At 53.1% G+C, this 23,083-nt stretch overlaps 1 protein-coding gene across 1 annotated transcript; it reads left to right on the top strand.

Annotated features, from left to right (window-relative positions):
• The first annotated feature begins 730 nt into the window (after nucleotides 1-730).
• On the top strand, nucleotides 731-8,873 carry ZADH2 (zinc binding alcohol dehydrogenase domain containing 2). The gene is given in 4 exon segments (XM_046025088.1): nucleotides 731-1,474; nucleotides 7,750-7,772; nucleotides 7,775-7,946; nucleotides 7,948-8,873. Coding segments are annotated over 4 exon segments (1,098 nt in total). The 5' UTR covers nucleotides 731-1,265; the 3' UTR covers nucleotides 8,642-8,873.
• The last annotated feature ends 14,210 nt before the right edge of the window (nucleotides 8,874-23,083 follow it).

Below are 23,083 nucleotides of genomic sequence, written 5' to 3'. Positions count from 1 at the left end.
AGGGGCACTGTGTGGCTTTTTTACTTTGGTGAGTCTAGGTAAGTGTAACACAAGAGGGTTTTTTAAATTAAAATGTATGCCTTTAATACAAATTTTAGAATGGGCTCATCTCATCATACAAAAATGTGGAAATATTTAATTTGGCCCTTCTATGAAAAGTGAATTTACTTGGTCAATATAGAGAATTAGGGAGGAAACTGACAGGAAGGAACGGCAGCTCTTTCCAGCTGGGTTATAAAATGAGGTCTTCATTCATAATTGCAACGTCTCCAATTCAGTGAGGTCCTTCGGCACCCCCACCCAGAAGTTTAAATGCTTATATGATCAGAGAATTTGGCCCTCGAGTCTCCAATATATGTGTTCTTCCCCAGTGGGAAACCTGTAACAGTCTTGTAGAGGCTACTTAAAACATTCGTGGAAAAACACGAAATCTAGGCCAAAATAAATAAAATGGCTTAGTTCCTGCAACTTGCTTGGGACAGACAGGCTTAGGGCAGAAGGCGCAGGCGAGGCGTTCCGGGAATGGGGGGCCAGGAGTCCGGGGCGCAGGGTGCTCTGGGCGCCCCCGCCCCGCGTTCTGTCCTTGTGCGCGTGCAGTGGTGGCGGGGGCTCCCCGCGCGGCTCGGGGGGCCCCGGCCGTGCCCCGCCGCCCCGGCCGCGCTCGGGGTTGATTCGTACCACCTTGCAAGGAAGTGAACGCTTCGCACGGGAAGGGGAGGTGCCTGCGCCGGCCGCCGGGCGACGCGCCGCTCCGAGGACGCCCGGGGCTGCCGCCGGGCTCAGGGCCGCGGCGATCGCGGGACGCGCGGCTCCCCTCGTCGCCCCCCTCACCCTTTCGGAGGAGTCAAATCCGGCTTTTAGAGCGCGGGGAGGGTGGGGATATCCGGTGCCTCCCGGACGCCGGGAGAAAGGGGGAGGGCGGAGAGGATCCGCGGCCAGTCTGCGCTGAGCAGATTCAAACCAAAACAAAAAGATTAAAGGAGCAGCGGCCGGGGTGGCAGCGATCCCCAGGCCGGGACCCCGGGGGTGGCGCGTCCGGGGACCACGGGGGCTGTGCGGACTGCGGGCGCTGCGCGCGGCGGGGAGGGGGGGCGGGAGCCCGTCCTTGTGGGGAAGGGGGGGGGAGTGGAGGGGAGCACGCGGGCCGGAGGAGGGGCGGACCCGCCTGCTCCGCCCGCCCGCTCCGAGCCCAGCCGAGTCGAGCGGCCCGGGCTGGGCGCGACCCTGGCCCGCGGCGGCGCAGAAAGCGGGCAGAGGCGCGGGCCATGCTGCGGCTGGCGTCCGCCGGGGCCAGAGCCATCGTGGACATGTCGTACGCCCGCCACTTCCTGGACTTCCAGGGCTCCAACATCCCCCGCGCCATGCAGAAGCTGGTGGTGACCCGGCTGAGCCCCAACTTCCGCGAGGCCGTCACCCTGCTCCGGGACTGCCCGGTGCCTCTCCCCGGGGACGGAGACCTCCTCGTCCGGAACCGGTGAGCCCGGCGCGCGCCTCCCGCCCCGGCGGGGCCCCGGCCCGCTCTGCGCCGCTTCCCGGCTGTCCCCGGCCCGCCTGCGTCCCCGCACTCCGGCGAGCGCTCGGGCGCACAGCCTGACTTTGCGAGATCCCGGGAAGTTGAACCCGCCGCCATCTGGCGAAGGCGAACGCAATGTGACTGTTGCTGGTGTGAATACCCGATGCCACCGAACGTCCTCATAACTGAGGGTTATTTTAATTTGGGATTCCCCTCCCCTCCCCCAGCCCTCCCTCCTCCCCCTCCCGCTCCCGAAATAAAACCGACGGGACCCAGAAGGGGAGGCTCCCCGCCCGGCCCACCCGCGCGCACCCACGACTCCTGCGTTCCCATAATCTTTAGTGTGGACCGGGAACGGGCTGGACACAAACTGCGACGTTTAGGTAACGTGCTTTGGAGGAAGGAGGCCGAGGACCCGGCTGGCTTTTCCTGTGCGCTCCAGGTTGGCAGCCGCCTCGCAATGGCGGAGCCCTGTCGTTGGGTGCGTTGGTGTGCACCTCGCCGGTGTCGTCTGCGTGTTGTCGGTGCTGTATGGCTGTTGTCTATGCCCCAGAGCCTACCGACAGGCTCGTGGCGCGTCCGGGGCGGCTGGGTCAGGGCCGGGGTGGGGGCACCGCTGCATTTGCCGGCGCGTTTTGCAGACCTCTGGGTGGTACTCGGGTGGGTTTCCCTACCTTCTGATCGCCTCTTCCACCCCCACACTCCCTACCTGACTGTGTCTGCAGCTCACTAATCTTCAGTAACTGGTGACGCGCGGGAAGGAAAGGGACCTCACTCTGTAGGAGCCGTGCCCTCTGCTCTCTGTTCGCTGGGTCCCCTAGCTGCTGACTCGCAGCCAGGGCGTTCGCCATTCCTCGATCCCCTGCGTTAGAGCAGGACTCGCCCGCCTGCTCTGGCGCGTGCGAGGGGTTACAGTGTTGTATGTTTCCTGCGAGGGAAGGAAGGAGTGAGTTGAGAGTGTAACTATGTTGTAAATTGTTTCTTAGAAAGTACTATAAGACTCCTGCAAGGCGTGAAAGGCAAAGTGTACCCTACCCCAGTGGCTTGATGCAGCGTTTAATCCGCTTATTTTAGAGATTCGGATCAGCCTTCCAAAGACTGCAAAATTGAGTAATATGGTCCTAATGAAAAACTTCTGGAAACCTGTTGGAAATGTAAAAATTGAGGGAGCCAAGAGTGGGACTGAGTGGAAGCTGGCTGCGGCGGGGTGCAGAGTGCCTTAAAGGTAGATGTGTGTGTCCTAAAAGTTTTCGTGGGTGGAAACAGGGCTGCAGAGGATTGCTTCATTATGGGATTAAGCGCTAAAGCTGTTGAGATAAGGACTTGCTTCCTACTAAGTTAAGAAGAAGGAACACACGCAGAACACACAAGACACATGAGTGATTTGCTGGAAGTTGAGATGAGAAGCAGGCTGAAAAGCTCAGCCTTTCACAAGCAAAAAGTTTGAAACGGGCTGTTTTCTTTTCTCGTAATTTTTCTGACCACTTACACTACTGACGGTGAGCACTGATGTAAAAACACACAGCACTGCTTAAATAAAATCCCCTACAGATACCGGGTGTGCAAGGGGGGGGGGAGGGGGCGACTGAGCGGAGCTGGCAGAAGAAGGTGTGAAGTTAAAGGAGGACCAGTTGCCCTCCGAGTGGGACCACCCTCCAGCACTGTCCAAGGAGCTGCTCCCGCTGGGCAGCACCTGGTCCATGGCTTCTCTACCTGTGAAAGTACATCAGGTCCTTGGGTTGTCCTCCCCTCCTCTGGCTCCTCTCCCTGCTCCCTCACCGTCCCCTCTCGCCTTCTCCTTCCCTGCCAGTGCCCAGGTGCCCCTGCGCCAGGTCACTGGGGATGGTCCCTGAGTTGGGTGGTCAGGATTCCAGAGTGCCAGCTCTCCCACAGTTGGAGCTCCTCAGCTTGGTTTGCTTTAGAATCCAGGCCGGTCTTTCCCCCACATATGCCAAGCGTCCTTTAACACAAGTAGTATATTTATATGTACAACTTGACCTCTAACTGCTACGGTGAAGCCCGCGTCAGAAGGAGAATGGAGCCAGTTTTCTGCACATTGAGAGGAGGTGAAATCTTTGTATCCCCTTTCCCTACCCTGTGGAAAATCTGCTTCTGTCCCCAAATTGGAAGGAGATCCTTTATACTCCGCAAATAGTGTCCGGGGAGTTGGAATTGTACAGATTTTTTTTTTAAGAGCAGACTGCAAGTCTGTTTGCTGCAGGTTATTTCATTTTAACCCTAGACCAAATCTCCTCCACAACAGTGTTAATTGCGTAAAAATTTCATGCAAGCGCTTTTCATTTTTACCATAATAAAAATCTCTGAAATGAATGACATAGGCATGCATTCACTTGTTTGGAAAGGTGTTTGGGGATTTTAACTGTGTGCTGCCTGGCTTTTCCTTTGAGTTGAATATTTGCACATCTCATCCCATCTTAACAGAAAATAGAAATTCTGTATTCACGGAGAAGGACGTGCTTTTAAGCCAGTCCTGGATTTAAGATAATGAAGTTTATTCCATTTAGGAAAACTGTGAGAGGGGTGCTTAAAAGCCCTGCAGAACGTGTAATTGATGTTCCTTTATCCACTTCTCACTTTCATACATCCGAGGACAACTTCACATTCCCTCCCAATGCCCAGCCCTCAAGAAGAGAAGGAAGAAAGGCACCCTCCGGTTAAGTCAGCTTGCGGGCGATTTTTAGCTTTTTTTCGAAGGATAGTGACACATGATTTCGTTTCCAAATATTTCTAACGATTTTCTGCTCAAGTGTAAGATAATGGAGCAAAGAGTTTATAGGAAAGGCAAAGAGCGTGGTGGGGGGTGGGGAAGGCGTTTTTGATAAACGGTTTGTTGCTCACGGGAGGGCAAGAGCATTTCTGCTGATTCCTCAGGCCGAGATTTTCTTTTCTTTCTTTTTCTTCCGTTGCTTTCATTTTTTTCTTCTCTTTTCTCTTCTTTCTTCTCTTTCTTCCTTCTTTCTTTCTTTTTAAGAAAATCTGATCTGGGCGACTTTGTCTCCCAATATTGAAGGCTCCGGACCTCACGTTTTGTTTTTGTTCAAAGAAAGCGTTTCCCTCCTCCTGCAGGACTGCCCATTTCATCACAAGCACGACGAAGGGGTTCAGCACTCTTTAGTATAAATAAGCCGGGCACCTCTCGGAGGGTATATATTTGGGGAAAGCCCACCCCAGTCCCATTCTTTTTCCTGGGGTTCCTCGATTTTAGGATCCCCCGGTCTGACGGCTAGAACCTTGCACTTACTACGAACATATATTTTAAATTAAAGAGGGTACAAGGAGAGTCTCGGAATGCAGGCATTCTACCAAGCCTGTCTTTCCTTTCTTTTTCTCGCTCGCTTCCCCTTCCTGTCCCCTGCTCCCCGACCCGGGCCCCCTTTCCCACTGCGCCAGCCGCGCGCTTGAACTTGTTTCTGGAGGAGCGGAAGGCGCGGGCTCCGGACCGTCACGCGGCCCCAGGTAAGGACCAAGGCGCTGGCGGGCAGCAGCGGATCCCCACCTGCTGCGGCAGCCGCGCGGGGGTCCGAGGGAGGCGGGGGCCGAGCCAGGCGGAGAGACCCACCCGGGAGTGGGCGAGGCGCGCCGAGCGGAGGAGCGGAGGGCTGTCGCCACCAGCCCGAGACTTCTTCACCGACGACACAAGCAGTTTAGAAGGAGGCAGGACGGGGGAAGGGGGAGGGGAGACACGAAAAACGGGGGTGCGCGGGAGGCCAAGGTCACGGTCCGGCTGCCCCAGGCCCCAGAGCTGGGGCCGAGGCGCTCCAGCGTGCCCTGGCCTTGGGACACCTCCCCGCCCCCCAACCAAGAGCTTGACTGCCCCTGGGTCCAAGCTCCGCGGCCCGTGCTGACTATGCTTGTCCACCTGACTCCCGCCGGGCTCAGGGAGGACGAGGTCACGGTCTCAGGCCTGGGTGGAGGCCCCTCCTCCCAACGCCCGCCGGCGGGGCCCGGACCCAGCCGGCTCCGGGAGTCCCAGTCCTTGATCGAGCCAGTCAGTGGCGGCGGTGGAGAGGCCGGGACGGGAGGGTGCGCAGTCAGCGGAGGCCGGCACTTCCGAGGGCAGACAGTTCCAGAAGGATTTCTGGGGCTCCGCAGGCTGGCCGGGCGCGCTGAGGGTGCTGCAGGGGAGACGCAGGGCTGTCCGCAGCCTGGAAGGGGCGCGCCGAGGTAGATTTAAGCAGCCGCTGGTCAGCTGCACGCACCCCGGCTCCCAGCAGCGCCCACTCCCACCTCCACGGGGCCGTCCTCCACCCTCCCGCGCTGGTGCCCTCTCCCCTCCACTTTTCTCCCGCGTGGGCCCTGCTTGGTCTTGTCACCTCGCTCTGGGAAGTGGCAAACCACAAAGGGAAGGTGGGGGAGACTTTTCCTCCAGCAGCCCCCCGCCAGGCGCAGTCCTTGGCAGGGGGAGGAACCCAGGGCCCAGCCTCCGCAGGGGCTTCCCTCTGAGCACAAGGCAGGGGTGCCCTGCGGGAAAGGGCCTCTCCAGTGAGGACTGACACAGGAGGGGAGAAAGGCACGGGAAGGGTTAATTGTGGGCCCAGAGACCTGAGCTGGCGGTTGGGCCTCAGTCCCCCACCTCTGGAGCAAACCCGAGGCTTCCATCCGGAGGACCCCTCCTGGGTCTGGGCTTTACCGCCTACAGCCGGGCGGGAGGCAAGACTCTTCAGCGGGGCTCTGCCCTGGCTGCCTTCTCTGAAGTCCAGAGGCAGGCTCTGAGCAAGCTGGCCCCCTTTTTAAAAGACCCAACCTTCATAATGATGTAAATTTAAATGAAAGGGGGGGGGCAGTCCCAAAACAGAATGTAAGCATCTTGGTATTAAATCCCAAATGAAAAAGCAGCAAAAATCATTTTCTCCACTTTTCGTTATCACGTTATCATGGATGGTGTGGAATTCTGCAGTGTGTTCTTGAGGCTGCGTGGTGTGCTAACTTCTGAAAGCAGCTTGACGTGCCCCCAGAGAAATTGTTTCCTGCTTGCTGCTTTCTACAGTATGCCGGAGCGTTCAGTATTGTAGATATAGGGGGTATAGTCATAAGGGAGCATTTATAAGTACAAAGTGTTGTCTATAACATGGTGGGAGTGGGTCCTTGCACAGGGCAGTTTGGGTTTATTAAGTTAAATTAAAAGTGAATTATTTTAAAATGACCGACTCACCAGCTTTCCTTGTGCCACCAGATACCACCGTCTTTTCATTTCATTATGGGTGGAAGTGACATTTTTAGGGTCCTCCATTATGTGTCTAAGCCACCACCTGACATTTTTTAGTAGACAGCTTTTTTTTTTTCCTTAGGTATCAGGATATTTTTGTTATGAGGTTTACCGAGATGAAAAAAGGCTGGTAAAAATACCGACCTCGCAATTAAATTGACTCTGGATACCAAAGTGAAAATAATCATCTGGTATTAATCAAGTTATGTCTCTGCTTCTTGTTGAGGAAAAATATAGTGACGATTTGCTTTCCTTTTCATCTGAAAAGAACTGTAAGATGTTGAATATTCCATAAAACTCCCTACCCTTATGAGACAATTTTTGTTCAATTAATCAAAATGCATATTTTCATGCTGGACGTAGTTACATCAGAAAGAAAATTTGCTGCAGCCACTCTAACCATGTTTTAAACAACCCCCTGGTAACGCGTAACAGCCGATGACCTTGCAGGCTGCGTCAATCTTCAATAATATCATTGTCATTACTGTTATTATCCGAAGTGTTAAATTGTTGCCAGAATCAATGCAAGTCTACTTCTTTGAATATATTTTATCTCACTGTTGTTTTTTAACATCTTTGTTAAGAGGCCAATTAATTTCGGACTCATAGCTCCAGTGGAGTTTACATATAAGAGGGCTTCCTGACTTTATTTTTTTTTTAATGCTGTATTTCGCCTTTGAATGGAAGGGAGGGAAGTAAAAGCATGTGATATAAACAACTTGGGGCTTCAGGGGCTATGGAGTGATCCCCTGCCCTGATTTAAAAAATCAAATATACCAAAACTCAGACTGCAAATACTTGCTTAATTTCTCTTTTTCAAATGAATATCTGGACTGGTTTGTTGTTGTTGTTGTTGTTTTTAATTTTTATTTTTTCTGGAATCCTACTAGATAGATAGCTGAGCCACCAGTCCACAGTCACTGGAACCAGAGGAATTTTTTCTACACAGACTATCAAGGCCTTGATGAGGAGAACATCTTAACGAGTCTGTCTGTCTGTTTTCTTCTAGATTCGTCGGTGTCAATGCAACTGACACAACTATTCTGCAGGCAGATACGACCCTTCGGTCAAGACCCCCTTCGATGTGGGTTTTGAAGGCGTAGGGGAGGTGGTAGCCGTGGGCCTGTCAGCCAGTGCCAGCTACGCCGTTGGCCAAGCGGTGGCGTACATGGCCCCCGGCACCTTCGCTGAGTACACGGTGGTGCCTGCCCGAGTGCGTCTCCCTGCCAGTAAGCGCTGCCACTGCGTACATCAGCCTGAGCGAGCTTGGAGGGCTGTCGGAAGGGACAAAAGTTTTGGTGACGGCGGCAGCTGGGGGGACAGGCCAGTTTGCCGTGCAGCTTGCAAAGAAGGCCAAGTGCCATGTAATTGGCACCTGCTCTTCCGATAAAAAATCCGCTTTTCTGAAATCCATTGGCTGTGATCGTCCCATCAACTATAAGACCGAGCCTGTGAGCACTGTCTTGAAGCAGGAGTACCCCAAAGGTGTGGATGTGGTCTATGAATCCGTCGGGGGCGCCATGTTCGACTTGGCCCTGGATGCCTTGGCTGTCAAGGGGCGTCTGATAGTCATTGGCTTCATCTCTGGCTACCAGACTCCTACTGGCCTTTCTCCTGTGAAAGCAGGGACATTACCGGCCAAACTGCTGAAGAAATCTGCCAGTGTCCGCGGCTTCTTCTTGAACCATTCCCTTTCTAAGTATCAAGCAGCCATGGACCACTTGCTTAAGATGTACGCGACTGGAGACCTGCTCTGTGAGGTGGACCTTGGAGATCGGTCTGCAGAGGGCAGGTTTATTGGCCTGGAGTCTGTATTCCGGGCTGTTGATTATATGTACATGGGACAAAACACTGGAAAAATTGTAGTTGAATTACCTCGCTCTGTCAACAGTAAGCTCTAAAAACAGAACAATGACATAAATCCAAGGAGAAAGAAAATGGGCACTTTACTCCTCAGAATTACTCAAATCAAGTTATTTGTAGATGGCTAATGGGTATGATATTTCTTAAACAAAAGTCAGGAGTTAATGAATAAGTTTCTCTTTATTTCTTCTCTCTCTCTCTCTCTCTCTCTTTGCCCCTCCCTTGAAAAAAATGCTAATAAAAACTTCTCTTGATGGCTCAGAGGTAAAACCGTTATATTCAATCCTTTGGTCATGGACCGTCTCATTCCAGATTTTATTGTTCCAGAGAATTAAATTAATTCCTGATGCAAGATCTGATCAAATCAGTATGTCTTCAGCTTGATGAGATTTTAAAATCAGTCTTGAAAATAGTTCACAAATTCTTTACTTTGGGAAAGTTTGGTCTTAGGCTAATGAGCAGTTAATAAATGAGAGAGAGAACAGAAAGGCTGCCATATATTTTCAGAGTCCATATTCCCAGGAAATGGCCCTCCCTGCCTTTTCTACAAATTACCAACTATCTAAATAGAAATTGAGAGGAATTCTCCCAAAACCTTGATTTTGTTAGGTCATTAGAAAAATGACTATTTGAACACAGACCTATTTTTTTTAAAGTGTCTATTATTTAATGCTTTATGCACGATTATCCCAGTGAGGCCTGTGTGGAACCCCAAGTTTGTCTCTGCCCTTAAGAAGCAAATTCGTGTTGAAAACCGATTAAGACAAAAGCAGGCTTTAGGAAGGGGTACTACAGAGATGGGGGGTGCTTTAAAAACTTCGGACCTGCCCCGGGAAGGGAGCGGCTGTGCTGCGTCCACATCCACGGGGAGGGTCTGCCTAACAAAGGGGAAGCAGTCTCTAGGCATACAGCCAGAGATTAATAACAGCATCCCTCCTCTGCCTGAAGCAGGCTCTATCAGACAGCGCTGTGCAGAGGAGGGCCTGACGCAATGTAAAATAACAAGACATTCGCTTCATGTTTCAGACTTTCGGGCACAATGTGTTTTCTCTCTGCTCTTGCAAACAGGCTAGTGCATGTGGCACAGAGCGCTGTCCCCGTGTCCCCATTTTACTTCCCCACGCGCGATGTGGCAATGAGCGGCTCCTCCTCTCTACGGCCCACTGCGCAGGGTCACACGTGAGAGGCACGTCCCGAGCCCCTTCTGGGGAATCGCGCGCAGCCCACGCGCCGGCCTCCTGTCCTTCAGCTCGCAGGGCAGGCTGCGGCCCCCAGCGCTTGGACATCCCGCCGTGCCTCTCTGGGGGGAGGCAGAGCCCGCCGACTATCTTTCACAGCCGTGGGTTTCAGCGTCCCTGACCTGCTCCGTAGACAGGAACGCAATTAAAGATGCTCCAGGAAACTTGGTGACCGCCTTTAATGTTTCTCTTCTCCCATCTCGAGGGGCGAGGAAATCCCACCGCTGAATAGCGGGTTAGTATCTGTTTTGCAAGATTTACTCATTTTCAGGTGCCTGACTTAGCTGCTAGCGTGCATGCACAACAATACAATTTATATGGTAAATGGGCCCGAGTAATGGCTGCACTGAATGTTATGGCTGCGCTGAAGGGAGATGTCACGGTAAATAGTCGCCAAATTATGGATCGTGGCGTAGTGTCACAGCCGCTCTGAAGACAGATCGCACCGGGGCGATCGCCACCGGGACGTCTGTGAGTTATGAAGAAGGCGAGCGGCCTGATGCGGGGCTCTTTGTGCCCTCCTTAGGGCAGGGGGTGCCGGCGCAGGGTGCCAGAGGAGCGGCGCAGCGTGGCGCTCGGGGGTCATCTGTCCCTTTCCCACCCAGCAGCTCCGGCCACATGAAGGAGGCGTCTCCACCCGCTTTCAGCAGCGCCCGCACACGCGGGGCAGGGTCAGGTTCTGGGAAGCTCAGTGCCCAGAAGTGACCGGCCACGGGCGGACACTGCGATCCACCCGAGCCGTCCACGGAGGTGATGCGATTTCACGGGGCATCTGTTGCTTCCCACGCAGATGGATGTGCACGTGAACCGGGCTGCCCCTCTCCCCCCACGGAGGCTCCGGGAGCAAGGACCCCGCCAGCTGAACGGCTGCTTCCAAACTGCAGTGCGTCCCGGTTTCTTTCATTTTAATGGGAGGGTAATAAAGATGAAAGACCAGCATTTGAACTGATGGATCCCTTAAGCTACAGAATAGAAATTTATGATGTTTTGAAGGAATAGACGAAATTCAGCGATGTAAAAAAAAAAAAAATGTTTTTTCAAACACCCAAGTCTAAAATAAAATATAATCTGAAAACCTCATGCTCACGTTCCCCAAACTCAGGAACTACAGTGCATGCTGTTTTCATTTATTCTTAGAAAACAAGCATGAAAGATTCCGCCCATTCAGATAATGCCGAAAATATGTTTAAACTTTTTTTTTTCTTATTCTTCTGAAAAATGATTTGTAAATTGAGGGTCATAGTTCAGTATCAGTTTCATCTTCTGGGATTATTGTTCAGGACGAGCCTGTAATGGGAGGTGAAATGGTGCGACACGCAGCACCCCTTCCTGAACTGCATTACATATCACAGAACGTACCTCCGTAATTCAGGGCGATTGTCAGTCTTTGTGTTAGAGACAGGGCTGGGGCTGAGCGATGCTGGGTGATGAGTTATTTCTCGGTTCTCAGGGTGGCCTTCTCTGCACCTCAGCCTTGAGGTCTCTGGCGGGGCAGATGGAGGGGTTTGACTTTGAGGAGCCATTCCTTGCCATTCCATTGTGACTTCTAAAAAAGCGAGTGCTATATTCCTTCACGTTTGTTTTGCATGCAAAAAAAAAAAAAAAGCCAACAGTGTCTTTTCGGGTCTCTTTGAGGATGACTCCTGCTAGTAAATATGGTCAGCATTTTTTAAAAAAAAATTTTTTCAGGGAATAGTTCACAAAGAAATGACACGGAAGTTTTGCTTCATATGCTCTATACATTGTTATTATATGATCTCATCTGAATACAGTTTCTCCAGAGTAGGACAGAGCCTCTGTAAATGGTCATTAGTATTACATTCAGTATTTATCTAATGAAAGTGCAGTGACAAGTAGCTGCTGCTTATTAAAATGAAAATCCTGCGTTATGTACTTAAGGAACATTCTGGCTAATGAGGGTGTAATGTCCTCAGTACAACACAGACCTTCTTTTTGCGTTCCCCACCACAAGACGCTGGAAACTTGACAAATGATATCATTTAAGACACATGCCTGCCGTAGGGACCTGTTTTTTGGCTTCCTGTTTCTGGCTTTTATTTGGGTAACATTTCTAATGACCACCCGACTTGTAACGGGTAATGTTTTAACCCCTTCATAGAGTTTCCAATTAGCATGAATTTACTACATTCGGGGTTTCCCTTAAAACGGGGCAGGGGGTGTTTAGTACTGAAAATATTTTTCTTGATCACTTTACCACATGTACATATGGGACAAATACCACATTTTAGATTTATATATAAACAGATGAGCAACGTGCAACTTTCAGAAAAAAACACGACAGAAAAAGACCAAACACAATCAATCGTGGATGATAATTTCCTAAGGGCTACAATTTGCGTTTTATGAATGTAACCCAGATGTGAGATGGCCCGATTTGGTGGACTCCTAATCACTGTTCTCTAGCCTTCCCCCTCTCTGCTTTTATTACATATCGTTTGTTATTTATAGTACTTATGTAGAGACATGAAACTTATCTATGCAAACATTATTCGTTAGTTTGGGGATTGGGGATTTGTTGGGGGTTTTTTTTTTGAAAGTTCGATTTTCTGTAACTAATGTTTTAGTTAGGGCCCAGAGCTAAATATTTAGGATGATATTTCAGAAGTCAGAGAGGATTTTTAAACTTCAAATGATGTTGCTTCCTAGACCTTTAGCATTGTTATTTCAACTTATAAAGAGAGGAATGTTTAATAGGAGAACCTTATTGCTGTGACCCTGAGCAAAGTATGCAACGTTGCCAAGAGAGGAAGAAAAAAAAGAGACAAAACACTATCCAAAATACGTAAGGAATATTTTTACCAACAAGTAATTCTTGCTAGTAGAGAGTTGATACTCAGGGAAAGCCAGGTAAGGTGTGTGCATGAGGTTTCTAGGTAACTCCTTCACTGGGTCTCTGTGTCGCTGGGCTGTGATGGGAAGACTGAGCTCTCATCTGTCCCCAGAGCAGCGGTTTCTGCCAGCATGCAGCTCCCCCTCAGGGCTGGCTCGGGCTTCTCCAGGGGCGCGGACACTCCCGGGCAGCATGTCTTGGATCCCTCACGTGGAAAGGTAAGTACTGCATGGAGTACAGTTTGGGGGACCAGTGTGTGCCTCGTAGGTCCTGAGCAGCACTGAGCCAAAAGCACAGAGATTTCAATAGCCCCCCAAAGTAAGAGTTTCCCTTGAAGGGCACTATGTGACGGTGTCTTTCTGCCAACATGAAATTAAAATAATAATTAAAACACACCCTGCTGACTGGCGGTAGCACCAGTACGAGAGACGGATTGCTGCTTAGAGCTCGGGAAAGGGCTCCGGACGATCATCAGCCACTGCCGCCTTGCCCTCTGCACCAGAGGGCTACACTCTCTCTTAGAATGACTTGCACGGATGATGTCTTTGTCAGGGGGGATGTAGGACCGTGTTCTGGGACGCGAGGCCATCCTGCGCAGATGAGTCTGCCTTGCCATCTGCCTGCCCCTGAGAGGTCGGCCGGCACATACTTACAGCTGGAAGGATCCCGGGACACCCTCTGTCCCCCCAAAAGGAGGAGACCCCGTTGTCTTTTAAATGGTAAAATTTGGGATTTAAGCCACCATTTACTCCTACCCATTGTATAAATTAAGAAACCAAAGCCCAGGAAGGACAGCTGCCTCGTCTAGGGTGGTAGAGTTCACTAGCCTCAGGGGTGAAGTCAGAACACAGGAAGGCGCCTGTCCAGGACCCCAGACAGTCTTGGCCTTAGCCCCTTCGTCCTTTGCCAACGTCCCTCAGGACGTGGCTGGTTACAAGTACTGCAGAATCACAGCTGCCCTTTGTTGCAAATATTTTTGTGGGTGAGATGATGACCAACCCACGAAGAATATCATGGTTCAGACCACGAAAGTGTGTTCACTCAAGACCCCCTTTAATCCAGCACAAGTCACGGGTCCAGATCATTTGATTCCGTGTCATCTAAATATCACACCAGCTTCTGGGGGGGGAAGTACTCAGTGGAATTAATGGCTGAATGCTCACAATTTCGTTTTAATGCTACAAGGAAGGTCTCTGTCCTATCAATGCATTCTTGGATGTCCAATAAAGAAAATCTTTATTATCATGTGTTGAGTGGGTTTTTTTTTTCCTAGAGTCATTTCACCTGCTTATGGTATTGCCTATAGAAAGCTGGTGTTTGACCATCATAATTTTGGTACCAGCAAAACGTCTAGAATCTGAACTTGCCGTTCCACCTGAAAGTGAGCCTGAACCCCACAGACTCAGGGCTGTAACGGGCGGACGCCTGTGCCAGCAGCAGGGAGAACTGGAAGGGGTGGGGGTGGGGAAAGACACTGGTGGGTTCCACGTGTGCGCACGCGTGGCAGGAATCTCTTGCCGAGAGACAAGCCCTTCAAAACCACAGGACATGGAACGTTCGTGCCTCTCTACATCAGCCCTGCCTTCCTTGAACTCATGCATAAGAAGCGCAAACTTTCAACTTTACCCGAACAAATCCTTTCCCAATAGAAATAGCTTCCTTTAGCATTGAACAAAACACTTCCCGGGAACAGCAGCAATGTCAAAGGCGATCTCATTTCCTAGAAAGCCTCAGTTCCCACCAGGCGACTGGAAGCAACAGTGACCCCTCTCTATGTTGTTGGAATTTACATTTGGAAATTGAATTGTCTCCTTGAGGGTCTTTCCTCAACTTTGAGGAAAGTATCTTTTGGAGAATTTCTTACATGTAGGTACAGCAGGGTACGTGGAAGGAGACGGAGCTGAGTCAGGACCCGTGCCCCCCCCCCCCCCCGCTGGAAAATACGCTCATTCTCTAGGCAGTAAATTAAACTGTCATTGCTGAGGAATATTCGTCGTTGCAACTTGTACGTGCACTTTGCCTGCCATCTTGAAACGTGCTTCCAGACTTGACCAGTTGAAAACAAGGCCACCATCTTCCCCTCTTTTATGGTTAGATAAGCAAAGAGGGATAGAGGAGCGATCCCCATTTCAGAGATGGGAGAGTCGAGTGCAGAGAAATGATTCGCCTTTGATCCCTCAGCCACTGGCGGGACAGAGCCTGGGGCCCTTGGACAGAGTTCTCAGACCGAGGCTGGTTTTCCCACTAGGAAGTGTTGCTCATCCAAGTTCACCCTGCACACACATCACCTGTTGCGAGGCAGGTCCGGACCGCGCAGGGCTATGGTGACGCCTGACCGACCGCGTTTCCCGGGGGAGGCCGAGGCTGCGGCTCCGGGGAACACACTTCCAGGAAGAAGGCACGCGGGTCACACTGCTTTTGAAGAGATTCCCTTCTTGTGAAATGCTGCGTTAGAAGGCATTTCTGAGCCCCCCAGAGGCTACCTGGGTAGGAATTACAAAGACGAGAACACGAGAGAACTATGAAAATGGCCTTTTATGCTCACGGCTCAACTTCTTCACACGAGCCGTCCCTTCTGAAACTCTGCTGCGACACCCACCGCCCGGCTGCTCTCTGCAGCGACCTGTAATGACTGTGTCCAGGCAGGTCTGGAGGCAGGTAATGGCAGTGTCCTGGAACCGCTCAGCAAAAGGGGCCCGCAGAGGCCCGACGCTTCCACTGCCTTCAAACAGAAGCAGGCCTCCAAGGACCGCGCCTCTGCTCCGTTCCCTCTGGTTCCACAGCCAAGCACTTTGTCACGCCATTGTCCTTCCTTCCCTGGGGTCCCCAGTTAAGCAGCTGTCCTTTCATGGGAGCGCTGAGGACAAGCGCCCTGCATGGGTCTGTCCCCGGCCAGCATGGGGACATCACGAACACGCTATTTTACAATTCTCCCGAGGAAAGCGAGAGCACCCAACTCGCACCCCCTTTCGGAGCAGGTCACTCGGAACAGGCACTGTGGCACCACGCGTAGCCTTTCTGTAAAGACTGGCCCGTAGAATTCACAGCAACTGAAGAGGCCGTGGCCTTCATGGGGGAAAAGTTAGAATCCACACGAGCATTTCTTAATCTGCCAGCGTAGTAATCACAGGAAGAGCTGTCTGGCTGGGAAAAGGGTAAAAAAACCTCTCGGGATCAGAACGGAAGCTCCCTGAGTTGCAGCCACCGTCTAGGCTGGGAGCAGACAGGTAGCCCCGGGAGGCAAGAGAGCCATGTTCCAGCACCCAGCTCTGGTGCACGACCCTGTGGGATGGAGCGAGACCCCGGGTGGCCCAAGGGAGTGTGTGGCCCCGAGCCCCCACCCAACTCCCCGCGTGGGACTTCGATTGACCAAGTACTCGTGGCCAAGCTACGACCCCCACAGCAGGGGCCTCAGAGTTGAGTGGGAGAAACAAGAGCATCGCAGCCCCACTTGCAATCCCCTAGAGCTGGGTGCAGTTTGGGGAATCAAGATGGGAGGCAGGCACCCAGTGACCTCTGAAAATTCCCGGGGAGGTCAGTGAGGGCAGCAGCCCGGCGGGGGCAAGGGGAAGTGGACGGCTCTGTGGTTGGGCTGGGGAGCCGCGAGCTAGCCCCTCTTCCGTACGTCAACTTCTCGGGGTCTCTGTAGGCCCCAAACGCAAATCGGAGAAATGCCAGAGACTCCAGGCTTCCAGGCGGGACCTTTTCCTTGATCCACGAGCTTAAAAAAGATGGGGCTCTCAGTAAAGGGACTGGCGGGTGATAACAGAGGCGGCTTGCCGCTTGCCTGCCTTAAGTGGCTTATTTATTTTCACGACTTTCCCAGTCCTGTCGAGGCAAAGACAGTTACTCTCACCTGTGGGCTCCATTAGCGCTCTGCTCATACTTCATTTCTAGCACTTTCCACGGTGCCCCGGAACGTATCTATTTGCATGTCTGTCTCCCTGGAGACGGTGAACTCCATGAAGGTAGCGCCTGCCTCCTGGCCCTCCTGGGCTGAAACAGACTACCTGCTGAAAAATATCAGATCAATGTATACTTTGCATACTTTGCACTTTTATTTCAAAATTGAACCAACAGAACCTGGTCCAGTGTCTCCCGAGTGTCTGCTCCTGCAGGATTCCGACAGGCACCAGCCCAGATGTTTCCTCCAGTTGCAGTATGAGCCCTTAAGACAATTGCCGCGTGTGTTCTACTTAATCCCACGTCCCTGTAACTCCTCAGCCCAGGGCGGCTCGCCTGCAAAATCAGGTGATCTGATCAGAGCTCCCGGGAGCTCTAACGAGGGATGGTGCTGAGTTTGTGCTGCTCTCTTGTTGGTGCAACACAGAAATGTTCCCAACTGTCAATGTGCTCTTGGCGCGAGCCCCGTGTGCTAAGTCAGTGCTATCCAAAATAAATTCCCCAAACACTGGACTTCCCCAAAACGGAAAATGACTCTTCTGATCCCCCTGGGGATGTGTCAGAGAAATCAAACTGAATAAGGTCCCAAGAAGTACCCAGCACATAGGAGGCACTCTCAGTACAGGAATGAAGGAAGGAAGGAAGGAATGAACGAACGAACACCAGACTTTGGAAAAATAAGGGCTACTAATTAAAGATAAACTAAAAACATCTTCATTCTTCAGGGAATGAAGGATTTTAGGATTCTGATCCTGTGCTTGTCTCACATGTGAGAGGACCCCGTTCCAGAAAGGTGAAGGGTCCATCTGGAGAGACCTGGCCATGCGAGGAGCATCTGCCTCCCACTCAGGTCGTGATCCCTGGGACTTGGGATCGAGCCCTGTGTGGGGCTCCCTACTCAGCTTCTCTCTCGCTGCCTCTGCGCCTCCCCTTGCCCATGCTCTCCCGTGCACGTCTCTCTCTTAACAAAGTAATTAAATTAAGACAAGCAAACAAAAGGCCGCCTACAGAAACAGGCTCTGCTTCCATTCCATATACCCCCAACCCACTGACAACAGCCTCCGCTTCTGTTGGAAGGGGCCAAGTGAATCCATAAGTGTGTGAGAGGAATGTACGTCCCTCTGGGGAGTGGGCCGATCCCACCCAAACAACAACAGCTCTTCAGAAATGGGCACGGGCAGGCTGAACACTGGGAAGGTGACTATCCACCACCCTATGGAACAAAGACGTGGCCAAGGCCCCTGTGGGTGAGATGTGCCCCCATCCTTGCAAGATCCTTGAAGCCTGGACCATGGAAGCCAGGCATTTAATGACAGCTGGTGTGGGGCCTGTCTGGGGGCCTGCCTCTCCATTCCTGTGGCCACTGGTCACCATCGTTGTGCCTGAGTGGACCTCCCTCTGGACGGGTGGCTTAAGGCTAGGAAGCCCAGCACCTCCCAGGGTGGGGGGCTGAAGGAATCCTCTCCTTCCACATCTCAGGCCTCATGGGGACGAATGCTCACCTCAATACCCCCAGGCCCTGAACTCCACAGAGGCACTGAACTCCCAGGTCTGCAGGACTAGCTGGTTCTTACAGGAGGCACCCAAATTCTGCCTTCATCTTCACGCAGTCTTTTCTTCATGGACACATCGGCGTCCAGATTTCCTTCTGTACAGGGACAGAGTCATGTTACCCCACCCTCGGACCTCATCAGCTTCATCTGATCACCTGCAAAGGCCCTGTGGTGAGTGAGGTCTGTTCACGGGTCCTGGGGACGAGGATGTCAGCATCTCTGGTGGGACACGATTCGACCTACAGCATGGGGTGATGCCGGAGTGTGTATCTGGGTGTGCGTGTGCCTGAAGGAGACAGGAGACCAGGATCCTGAGGTCCATGTGCTGGCACCATGCACTGGGGCCATGTGGATACCCCCCGGCTGCTGGCTGGGAAACCTTTGGGGGTGTGGTCACTAGGCTCCAGGACAGATAAAGCCGCGATGCAGCCCATCCTTCGCCGACCTCGGCTGCCTTCCTGCCTTCTTGCTCACCTTTCTGTCCCCTGGAGTACTCCATTCTGTCCCAGCCCTTGTCCTTATTTTCACATTATTATTGTTATCTCAGAAACAACTCAGGAACATTTACACAGCGACATCACACAGGGCCCATTACTGCTGGCCTCCGAAGGGGTGGGTGGTTAGGGTCCAGGGAGGTCAGTGGTTAGGTTGTCAGGGGGCAGGGACGGTGGCTCAACTCAGCCTCCGCCACCTCCGTCCTGAGTTCAGCTGAGGCTCCCTGTGGGTGGTGGGGATGGGAGCTCCGAGTGTCGGTGAGAAGCCCTGCCCTGTGCCCCACCTTCGGCTCCCCTTGCAGAGAAAACCACCAGCACTGAGATGGGGTCTCTGGGCGGCCAGCTCCCACTGGCAGGGGCCCTCTCAGAACCCCCACTTCCGACCCAGCCCAGAGCACAGCGGCACCCTAGAGCCGTTCTCACGAGAACCCTCAGCTCCCCACTCAACAAGCTGCATCTCAGTCTCCAAGCGTCTGTCTGTTCCAGAACATAGAGGTTACCTTCAAGTCCCAAGATGAACCTGCAGGTAATCACTTTTCCAGACCGAGTGAAGGGCTGCCCAGAGTGGGTCAACTCGCCCCTCTTCGGTGGAATGACTAACGGCTTGTGTTTTAGGCATTTTGGGGGACGAACACATTTGTCTCTCACACCATTTCCTTGACAATAAGGAGGAGTGTTCCCTCCGCAGAGTGTACGTGCACTTCCCCCTCCCACTGTCTGCTTGTGCACTTTCCCCCACAGGGTGAAAGAGCTCTCCTTATTATCACAGTCTAACCTCCTCCCTCACTTTGTCGGGGAGACACTGAGGCCCAGAGGGGCACAGTAGCATGCCCGAGGTCACACAGCTCTGCGCTGGCACCCAGCCTCTGGACCCAGACTTCCTGCCACCGCACCCCCAGCACACGCCAGCCGGGCACGAAGCACTGGGACATGATTTCTTTGAGGTGATTTAAAACATCCTTTTCCAGAGCTTTATACTCTAAGGTAATTAACCTGTTCTGTTAATGGCAGGAGGTCTGTGCTAATATTTGGCGGGAAAATCTCTCGTTTAAATGCTCGGCACTGTGAAAAGCACCCTATGTCACATTTTAAAAGCCGGTTGAGTTTCATTTAAATATTCCGTTCACTTGTTTGCTCTAGAAGAGTCTGTAAGGAAATGGGATGAGAGACGGAAAAGCACCAAACTCACTCAGCCCCAGATGTGGCCACCGACCAGTGACCACCTTCCCCGGGAATGGGATGGGGGACACCCTAAATGGGAACCAAACAGCCAGAAGCAAGTGGGACACGGGTGCCATCAGCCACAAGGAAACACTGTGCCCACAGCCCATGAAGATATCCCCTCTCTGCTGTCCAGACAGACCTCCCCACAGACAAGCCAATGAGAAGGCCAAAGAGTCTCTGAAGCCCGGGGAGCCGGCTACATCCTGCCCAGCCTGGCCGGCGGGAGCAAGGTATGACCATGCCTGGGAGGAAAGCATGGTTGCCTCCTGGTGACTTTCCCCTCCTCATTCTGTGCACCGAAGATCCCAGTGTTCGGAGGGAGAAAGAGGACGTCAGAGAATTTGGTTGGGACTGGGACCCCGTGGGGGCTCCGAATCATAAACGCGGCCCCGGCGCAGGTTGGGGGCAGGCTGGTGTGGGATCCGTGCATGAGGGACCTCAGGACAGAGCGAGAGAGAGCTCTGACACTGGCGTTGCTTCGGGATGGGAGGCAAGATAGGAGGACTGTTGCCTGGCGTGGAGGAGGGCGACCTCCTGAGCACGGGGTGCCTGGCATGCAGTCCTACCTCCTATTCTTGTCCAAAAGGAGCCCAAGCTCAGAGCCGACGAAGAGAGCCCCATTCGCAACCACGGGCAGGAGGGACTTCCTCTCAGGCTTCCTGGACGGGAGGGTGTGTGTGCAGGTTTCAGGGGCAGACCCCAGGCCCCAGTACCCAGTTCCTTGGCTTGGTCCAAGCCCCTGGGGGGGGCAATCACTGATGGTGGCAACGTTGCGGTCACAGGCAGTGCGGGGGTGCCGGCGCTGGCACGAGGGCCCCTAACACCCACCCTGCTGACCCTCCCCGACTCTGTTCACCTGCGATCCTGGTCCAGACCGGGGTCTGTGAGAAGCCTGCGTTGCTGGCCAGCACTTCCGGAGGCGTGGACAGCCTGCTCACTCTCCACCTGGTGTCCTTAGGTGCTCGGTTGAAACTGGGCGGGAGAGTCCCAGGTATGAACACATGCTCCGAGTGAGGACTTTGCACGGAACTAGCTCTCTGAACGCGGGGTGGGCTAGCAGGTGTGGGCACCGTGAGCAGGGGGAGGAGGAGGAGGGCCTGGATCCCTGGCCGCTGACAGCCCGCGCCCCTGCACGCGGCTGAGCATGTGGACCCTCCGAGAGGACACGGCGGGCTGGCATGTTGTCATCCCAGCTTGCGTGAGGCAGCAACCTTAATTGCTCCTGTTCTTTCAAGATGACTCTCCACCAACAATCTCATTATCACGCACACATGTTTATTTCACATTTCCAGGGCCCTTCGTGCAGCTTCGGCTGCGATGACGGCAGAGAGACTGTGATGTTAACCAACAGCACCGCTTGTTCTCTTCCTCCCTCCCCACCAGCGGCCGGGCGGCCAGGGAGCGGGGACCCGTGCAGCCGGGTGGCTGGTTGGGCCGGGAGACCAGGCCCCAAGTTCCACTGCATGGTGGGCTTGCGTAGGAAGGGGGCGTCCCATCAGGATACCTGAGGTGAGGCCCGCAGGAGACGCCCCCCCCCCCATGGGCCAGGGCCCCGGGGCCCACTCGTCCGCTGCCGGTGTTCGAAGCTCTGCTCTCCGGCGCTAAGTGGTGGGAGTGATGAGGGTCGCCCCAGCCTTCCTGCTGGAACGACCTCCCTCTTCAAGGTGGCGGCGGGGTGAGGGCATGTGCACAAAGGGCGAGGTGAGAGAAGGGGAGAGAAGGAGCATTCAAGCAGGCACCTGCCCTGCTCTAGGCCGTGGGCTAAGTGCTTTACTTCACGGAGTCCCGGGAACGGTGTTCTCAAGACCAGCGCTGTCCGATGGAAACAGTGAGCGCCACAGAGGCAAAACGTTAACAGCCACAGTCAAAGGGTGAAATTATTTTTCCTGATGTTTTATTTAGCCTCGTAGATGCAGAATAGTATCATTTCAACTCCTATTCAATATAAAAATTATTGAAATATTTTATTTTTTTTCCCAATTCCATTTGAATGAGCCCCATTTCAAGGGCTCATGAGGCTCGAGGTTGTCATGTTGGATGGTGGGGTTCTAGATGGTAAGCCCAGGCACCTTTTTTTAATATCAACAGTACATATCTGACGTATCTCACTTACGGTGTGCCGGGCATTAATTTAACTACTTCTATAATAATTTCTTAATCTACACAGCCACCCTGCAAGGTAGGACCACGATCACCTCATTTTATAGATAGGGAAACTGAGGCACAGGACACTGCAGAAACATACCCGAGGTCACAAGACTAGTTAGTAACACAGCTGAGTAGAACACGACAGCCAGGCTCAGGACCTGTGGCTTAACCCGCAGCTCCCAAGGTCTTCCCAGACCTGACACGAACCCAGCACTCCGTACGTATCTGTAGGACAATTGACAAAGAGAGACTTAGCTTCCATTTACGGATTCAGCTGAGGCCCAGAGAAGTTAAGTAACTTCCCTACTGGGGGCAGACGGACTGTTTCTGGCCAGTTTATGGAGTGGGGGCGTTGCGTGCATGACTCCCCGGGGCCACGGCAAGGGTCATGGAGATGGGGAAGAGATTTCTAACTAGCACAACGCACGACGATGAAAGTCTCGGCAGAAGGTGAGCTCCATCCATTTCCGCAGGTGCTGGGGCAAAGGTGGGAGCAGAAGATGCAGGGTGCCAGGTGAAGGGGGGCCTTGGGGAGGAGGGGTCTCAGGGAAGGGTGCTGGCCTCCTACCTTTAGGGTAGCTGCCCAGCATGGAGCTGCCCCAGCCAGACCTGCAGGCGGAGCAGCTTGGGGTCCTCTAGATTTCCTTTCCCGCCCCTGCCAGCCCCTCCCCTCCTCCTGTACTCCAGACTGAACCACGGAGACACCAGCCCTGGGAGAAGGACAGACAGAAACCACTCACTGCACTGGGGAGTCCAGTCCCTCACCCACAGGAGAGGGAAGTCTCAGGCCAGCTGATGGGACTTTGAGGCAGGCAGGTTCTCATCTGGTCCCACGGTGGCTGCCCCTTGCTGCTTCTTGGGGCCTGGCGAGGTCTAGGAGGAGCCGCGGTGACTGCCCCAACTCCTGAACACATCTTGGCTGCCCAGACAGAAGAGGGCCCAGCAAGGGCCTGCCTCCCTCTTCCTGCTCCTCCTCCAGCTGTCTGCTGGAGAAGATGGAAGGCACGAGAAGCTCATTCCCCACGCGGCTCCGTGCCATCAGCTACAGGGTTCAACATCCAACACATTT

Source organism: Meles meles, chromosome 12, assembly GCF_922984935.1.
Source record: "Meles meles chromosome 12, mMelMel3.1 paternal haplotype, whole genome shotgun sequence".
Lineage (NCBI taxonomy): Eukaryota > Metazoa > Chordata > Mammalia > Carnivora > Mustelidae > Meles > Meles meles.
This window is presented reverse-complemented; position numbering and strand designations above follow the sequence as displayed.